Source organism: Echinops telfairi, unplaced genomic scaffold, assembly GCF_000313985.2.
Source record: "Echinops telfairi isolate 266 unplaced genomic scaffold, ASM31398v2 ScPeMD7_9;HRSCAF=40, whole genome shotgun sequence".
Taxonomy (NCBI): domain Eukaryota; kingdom Metazoa; phylum Chordata; class Mammalia; order Afrosoricida; family Tenrecidae; genus Echinops; species Echinops telfairi.
In genome coordinates this window covers 20,021,690-20,029,502 of record NW_022103906.1, presented here as the reverse complement: position 1 = coordinate 20,029,502, position 7,813 = coordinate 20,021,690, and the positions used below count along the sequence as shown (strand labels likewise).

The window sequence follows — 7,813 nt, the reverse complement described above, 5'->3', positions numbered from 1 at the left end:
CTGGTTTCTATTGTTTGCCCCCTGGGGGTGTGTGGGGATGTGGTTAATGTGTGACTCATTGCAATCGATTCCCTCTTCCTCCCCTCTTATTTCCTTTTAATACCCTTTATAATATCTTTAAATCTCATATTTTTCTGTCCTTTGGGGATGCGGGACATTGTATTCTCAACATGTGTGAGTGAGGGTGACAACACAGGCAGAGGGCACGCTGGAACATTGTAGATAGTGAAAATGGACAGCTATAGGTGCGGCTCACTCTAAGTCAAGTCCATCCTACTTTGGATCCGGAAAGCAGGTGAGCGTGTGTCACATAAGAGAGGCGGTTTCCCACTTCCAATGTGGAGTTCTTCCTCCAGGTCATTCATTTTCTGGACAGCTCTGCCAAAAATCAGTGTTCTCTGTGTCTTTGGATGAAGGCTTGTGAAAAGCAAGAGTTGTCTCGAGTTTCTGGAGCACTTAGCACCTGGTGGGCAGTCCTTTGGAGTGTTTCCCAGGGGTTGTCTGCAGGTTTGCGCTGAGCAAATCCAAGGCCCTTCTGGAGCACCGGCTGGCTTGCTCCTCTGCTGAGCTAGGGGTGCTGGGAGTTGTCAATGGCAAAGGAACGAGAGAAACTTTATCCTTCTTATCTTCCTCCCTCCCATGGCTTGTGCTTGCGGATACTGCCCTTTTCCACAGTGACTTGCGGAGGCGCGAAGCAATTAGTTCCTCTAATTAAGTTTATCTTTTTCTTAGTGATGGATATCACCGATATCATCCGCGGGAAGGTGGACGATGAAGAAAAGCAGCACTTTATTCCCTTTCAGCAGTAAGTACCTTGGCATTTATCCTGGGTGACTTGAGACCTTTGGATGGTGCATGAACCTAGGCCCAGGTGCTAGGAAGCGTTTTCCGTCGGCGAGGGCGACGCTGCCCACTGGAAGATCGGAGGATAGGCCCCGGACAGGAAACCTGATGCAGGGCGTTTTGTCTGACTCTGAATGCATAGGGCCAACGCAAGCGTCCCAACTCTGTGGAATGGACGGAAAGATCCAAATGGAGGCCAAATCTCAACCCACACCAGAACTCGGAGCGAGGTGCCCACTGAGTGTGGAAATGCGCACAGTGTCCCTGGGCACGGTGGGCGAGGGGAGATCAGGAACAGCATCAGATTGCGTGTCGTGTGTGAGAGAACACCAGCTGTCAAGTGGCGTGTGTATGTGCAGTTCACCCCAGGATCTTGTTAGAATGCACATCGGGGTGCAGTCCACCTGGGGTCTGCAATGAACAAGCTCCCAGGTGATGCTGATGGTGCTGGTGTGGGGACCACACTTTGATAGCATGGTTTCACCAACCAGGCTTAGGAAGTAGGAAAGCAAAGCACCGAGCAGCCCGGGGGCTCTGGTAAGTGGCAGGAAAGGTAAGTAGCCCAGGAGTGCATGGAAGGACCCCCACAGAGCACCACAGTGACCCTCAAATCTCCACCCTGGACCTTTGAAGGAGCGCAGGGGTGAATGTGTGGCTGGACTCCAAGAGTTACGGTCTGCTAGGTCAGAGCTGAGGCTGGAGACTTTAACGCAAATGGGTCCAAACTGCTCTCAGGTAGGGAAAGATAATCAGTCAGCTGAGAGGTGTGGAAACCGACAGACAAAACAAATGGATAAAATATGGCCAATGTGTATAAACAAGGATGAGAATCCTTAGTACGTAAAAGAATTTGTAGCAATTTAATAAGGACAGAAAATGGAAATTTACATGCATAGAAATGGCCTTTCATATCAATTCTTGGCAATCAATGAAATGCAAATTTTGGGCTTGAGCAAGCCTTAATAAGATTTAAGATATCAGGTGATGGGTGGGTGGGAGGATACTGACATTTACCTACATTTCTTAGAAGATGATAAATTGTAACTATGTATTTGGTGCTTTTGAAACGGTGCTTTATTTTTCGAAGAACATACTCCTATCATTAATTACATCATTAGCAACAATGGTTTCTGTTTGTGGAACAGCAGGTAGCTCCACTCTTGTTTTTTATCTCTATTTTTCAGTTTTCCTATACTACTTAATATTATTTTGTCATTTTATTTAAAATATTAATAAATCCTAATACTTAAATTTTAAATGTAGCACCTTTCAGTCTCTTTGAAAATATAATAATGTATGCAATAATCATGCATGGTGCCCCATACTTCATTTAGAGTTTGCCGTTGGTTATTTTAAAAATGTGTGGTTATCTATAGGTTTTTCGTCACCCATGTACTGACCCTCCAAGAACATGGGGCGATAGTTTAGCACTTTATGTAACTTAAAAAATTGAAAACCAAATTCGCAGCTGTTGAATTGATTCCCAACTCTTAGAGATTCTACAGGATAGAGTAGAATTTCCCCTTGGGGTTTTGGGGATTTTAAATCTGAGGAGCAGCTGCACGGTTCAAACCCCTGACCTTGTGATTAGCCGCTCTGTGTGTGACCCCTCTATGTTACCAGAGCCCCTTTCTGTAACTTAGTTACAATATTAGTTACTAATACTGATTCTGAGGTAACTGTTGTGTTCACAGAAGCCACTCTCTTCCTCTGGCACACACTCAGATACACACGCAAGCACACACACACCTTGTCACCTCTGAGCTGGGTGACCTTCTCTCGTTCTGAGCCTTTCTGTATGATTTATGAGCCAGTGACACCACCCCCCCCCCCAGTGAAATAATGAGTGCTGAGGTGGTCTCCATGTGTAACTGTGCTTTGGGGCTCTCCAGATCCCAGCCCTAGTTCGATTACCACCTACTGCAGCTCCCCTCCAGGAGGAAGGATTCGAAATGCAAATTGCAGCCTCTGACATTTAACTCCCAAGATTTGTAGCAAGTGTTCTCAGCGGCTCCCCCACAATGCTTGATAGTATATTATAGTAAGAAGGTTTTCCCTGTGTGTCTTCTGCTGGTCCTCCTAGAGAGACTGACTCATGTAAAAACAAACAAACCCCCTGAAAACCCCAGTTATGGCGATCCTAAATTCCAGTGGCATGATTGCCGTGTAGTTTCCCTGTGTTGTCCGGTCTACAACAACTCTGAACCCTGCTGAGAAAGTTGGCATGTGCAGTGGGCGAGAGAACAACACTGCAGAAAAGACTGGGAAGTATTGAAAGGCTTCGCGCTGCTGTGCAGTTGCGGGGATGGTGTTTCTGCTGTCAGAGAATGGGGCTTGTGCCTGCCGCTTTGATCCCAGTGTGTGATGCTCAGCGTGATGGGCCAATTCAAGCCAAGCTTCTTTGTTGATGCTGGAGTTAGCGCCATCCTAAATGTACTTTGTCCTATCCCGGGACTCTAGGAATCAGTCTTCTGAACACAGCTACACATGCATTTCTCTTACAGACACTGTGACGATGGTGGAGGTGGCCCTTAGCTCATCAATGGGCAAACTGAGGCCCGGAGAGGAGACTCCCACACAACTAGAGGCCAGGTCTCCTGCCCTTCCTCAACCCTCTCAGTTCTGTGACGGCAGCCGCTCCTTCCTCACAAAGAGCACCAAGTGTTGCCTGTGTTTCACCATTACTTTGAGTCTGTCCCGAGATGAATTCAGTGTTTACGATGTACAAGTGTTTAGGACAGGCAGGTGCTTCAGATAGGCGGGAGGGACAGACCTTCTGGTTAGGAGTGCTTGGTACTGCGTGTCCCAGCTCTGTGGCCTTCCTCCTCCTCTGCCGTCTACCTCACTTGTCTCTCTTTTCCAGGATTGCAATGGAAACCTATATCCGACAGAGGCAGCTGATCATGTCACCCTTGATAACATCCCACGTGATCGGGGAGAATGAGCCGCTCACTTCAGTCTTGAATAAAGTGATAGCAGCAAAGGAAGTGAATCATAAAGGACAAGGTGCACAGCCCTCTGAACTGAGCTATGGGGCGTGGGGCGCGGGTGGAAGGAGCAATACAGAGCGAGGTCCTTCGACGCCTGGCCTTCTGTTATCTCAGGCTCTGCTGGGGGCTGCCCGCCCCAACTCCTGCTTGGTGGCGTCTACAGCGAAGTGCATTGGGCGTGCACTCAGCAGTGGATGAGATCACAGTTGTGGTTTGTCAATTCTACGGCCCAGACTATGATCCCGGAAGCACCCTCTTGATTTTGTCCACCCTCCTTCCCAGTGCTGACTCCTATTATCCCCCACTCTTAAACTATGTTCCCAACTCCAAATGCACTGCCATCAAATCCATACTGACTGGTGGGGATCCCAAAGCACAGAATAGAACGGCCTGGGCTTCTAAGGCTGTAAACTCTTCACGGGAATAGCCCTGTTTTAGGCTTGTGCCATTCCACTTCCGAAAACAAAGCGGAAGGGAGAACAAGTAGTACAAATGAACAGGTGTTCATCAGAAACAGTGGGCTATAACCATTCTACACGTCGCTGTGTTAAGACCCCAGCTCGCCCCACACAGCTTTCTGTTGACACAATTTTAACCAGCTGTTCTGGTTTTTGAAACAAGTTTTAAATTCAAATTAATAATAAGGAAAATAATTCTGCACTGAATTCTGCCGGGAAAAATAATTTTTAATACAAATACTTTACTCTCCTGAGACCAAGCTGGTGGTGACCTTTTGGGGGTTCTTTGAGGATTGGATTACTTTTCTGCCCCCTCACTTCTCTCTACCTGTCCTGCAGCTGGGGGTGACTGGAAAGAACGTCATTCTGATGATGCTTCATTTTCCACGTGGTCACAGAGATCCTGAGTGGGAAGGGCATATGAGGGAGCACTGTTGAATCTAGGGGGGGGGGGCGCGGATGAGAATATAGTTCTCTTCTGTTGGAACTCCTAACGTAATGATAACATTTTACTGCTTATTCGCTTTGTTTCCATTGATGTACACATCATTTCTACCACTAGTGTGACATATACTATTGTAGGGTTTTAGTAGGTTTATAATGCAGTTTGCTACTGGGCTGTGTACAGCTTTTCAAATTGATAGACTTAGGAAGCATTGACTTCTTCTTTATAATAATACACTATCTAGTTATTTTACAGTGCACATATTTTTCTTAGCCTTGTGTCACTGTGCTTTCAGATGCAGATCATACAGAGAACTAAACATTGACTTTTCATTTCTTTGAAGGACTTTGGGTGTCCTTGAAGCTGTTGCCAGGTGACTTGACGCAGGTTCAGAAGAATTTTTCACACTTGGTTGACAGGTCAACATCCATAGCCCGAAAAATGGGCTTCCCTGAAATAATACTGCCAGGTAAGTGCCTTGCTGACTCACTCTGCTACCTCGGGGGCTTCCATCCCTGCCAGAATTCGGACAGGGCACTATCCTGCACCCTTAAGATTTCCATCGTGATTTATGTTCGCTGGGACCAAGACGGTAGAAGATGCAAACTGGGTCGCAGAACACTCACAAGCTGCCCAGCCGTCGACCCAAGAGAGTGCTTTTAAATACAACTCAAAACCCACTCCTCACTCTCTTCCTTCGTGTCTTGCACAAGCCCTTTCCAAATGTTCCACAGACCTCTTGATAGCATGGGACCCTCTGGCCCCAGACTAGCTTCCTTCATTTGCGTGTGCCTTTTGCATTGTGGGCTCCCTTCCTGGCCCCCCAGCTCACTCACAGCTGGATCTCCTGCTCCATTGGCTGAAGCCCCAACTGCCCTTGGCTCGCCCCATCCTTGCAGTGGCAGGGACGTAAACTTGCTTTCGTTTCCCCTGCCTTCTTGTCGTCACCACATCCTGGGGATCCACACGTGCTCTCTTGAATTCTCCGACTTTACTCATTGACTGTTTTAATCTCGACAACAGTGAAGGAAAATCGTTCCCTTGTGGCATTTTATAACTAGGAATAGGCTGTCTTGGGCATGCTAGGAAATTTCTAGAAAGCCAGCCTGTCATCTGTGGCTAGATGCCAGCTAAACAGTTCACCTCCTAGCAAACATGAAGCGCCGCCCCGTCTGGTACCATCTCACAACTGTGCTTATCTCTGAGCCCAGCAGTGCAGCCACGCTGTCGCTCCATCCTGGTGAGAACTTCCTCTTTTTAAACCGTCCCTCTTTTCCACGCACGATGTTCTTTGCCTGTCATCTACGGTCTAAACATTCATGTTTGGAGGAAGTAATCCATGATCCTAGTTTTCTTTTGGGAGAGTAAGAGGCAGTAGCAGCGTGTTGCCGCACACGGACTGCACGTACGAAACAACATTCCACCCCCAGTGACCCCTCCCTTTGCCCTGGTGGCCATCTGGGCCACGTTGATCCTACGTAGAGTGACTGAGGTGGGAAACCTTTATGTGAACAGACAGCCTCATCTTGGTGCCTCTTCTTGGATGTGGAGGTTGGAACCGCTGACCTTGTGGTTGCAGTCCAACAACTGCCTGACGGCTCTGGAGCTCCTACTGTGACCCATACTGGGCGGGGAAGGGGGGCGGTCAATGAATATTTGTGGGAAGAATCAAGAAATGAATAAAAGGGCTACAAAAGGAGGTTTTCCTCTCATAAAAGCATGTTTTTTTATAAATCTGCTTGTTTCATTCACTTAGAACTATTTTATCCTAGTAGATATTCATCAACATTCTCAGAAAAGGTTTTGTCTTCTTGTTAAACAGATTGGAATCTACCTAGTGGCAAACATTGGGTTTAGATTTTGATGTTCCCTAATTGAGGACAGTTTTGTTGCTACAGCAAGAGAGTCGTGAGGAACGTGCAAAGAGAGGTTTGTTCTTTGGCTGTGGAGTGTGAGGGTTGTGGCTGAGCAGTGGCCTTGGTTCCCAGAACACGGAGCTGGAGCTGACTGTGCACATTGTCTAGGGCTGTGTGCTCCAGTGGCCGGTCTGGATTTGCTGAGCATCTGGGAACTCTGAAGTACCGAGTCCCAGATTTCTTTAAAGATTCTACTTTAAAAAAATAGTAATAATAAGGCCCTGGCTTTGTAGATTGCTTGGGTAGTCAGCCAAGTTTGAGAAATACAGACCTAGGTCCTCCTCGCTCACCGTGTGGCTCCTTCCCATTGCCTTTTAAACATGTCTCAGCCCACTGCCACCGAGGCAATTCTGACTCATAGGGACCCTGTAGGACAGAGTTGAACGGCCCCTGTGGGTTTCCAAGGCTGTAACTCTTAACAGGAGTGAAAATTCTTTTTCTCCTGCGGTGCGGCTGGTGGTTTTGAACTGCCAGCCTCACAGTTAGCAGCCCAGTGTCTAGTCACTTCTTACACCTTCCCTGTTTCCTGTTTTTCCTCTAGCTAGAATTCTCTCACATTTTGTCCTTGAGCACACAGCCAGATTCTAGCAGGTTGATTTACCCTTAACCGCCTGGTTTTTTGCACTTTCCAGTCACCCTTCTGCGAAAGGAGGGATATCATTGCTGACATCAGAGACTGTCGGAAAGGTGTATCTGTGTGAAGGAATTTGACTGTGTGCATCATAGTACATCATGGTACATAGTGTGTTAGTTTGGGTGAACTAGAGAAACAAATTTGTAGACACTCATGTGTATAAGAAAGAGCTTTGGATGATGCCTGGCTATCAAAAGATACAGTGTTTGGGGTCTTAAAGGCTTGAAGTTAAACAAGCTCAGTTAAACTAGCTCAGAAGCAACAAAGCCCACATGGAAGAAGCACACCAGCCTGTGCGATCATGAGGTGTCGAAGGTATCTGGTATCAGGCATCATCAGAACAAAAAGCATGTTGTGACAGGGGGGAGTGCCGAGTGGAGACCCAAAGCCCCTTTGTATGCCACTGAACACCCCCTTACAGAAGGGTCTCAGGGAGGAGATGAGCCAGTCAGGGTGCAATGTAGCAACAATGAAACATACAACTTTCCTTTAGTTCCCAAATACTTCCTCCACCCCCACCCCCACCC

At 47.3% G+C, this 7,813-nt stretch overlaps 1 protein-coding gene across 1 annotated transcript in view; it reads left to right on the top strand.

Annotated features, from left to right (window-relative positions):
• The window catches only part of DOCK5 (dedicator of cytokinesis 5), a 103,853-nt gene that overhangs the window by 5,306 nt on the left and 90,734 nt on the right, over positions 1-7,813 (top strand). Inside the window, exons 2-4 of the mRNA XM_045286563.1 lie at positions 733-805; positions 3,707-3,849; positions 5,080-5,205. Coding sequence (XP_045142498.1) covers positions 735-805; positions 3,707-3,849; positions 5,080-5,205 — 340 coding nt within the window. The 5' untranslated portion in view covers positions 733-734. The remainder of the gene's footprint in view (positions 1-732; positions 806-3,706; positions 3,850-5,079; positions 5,206-7,813) is intronic.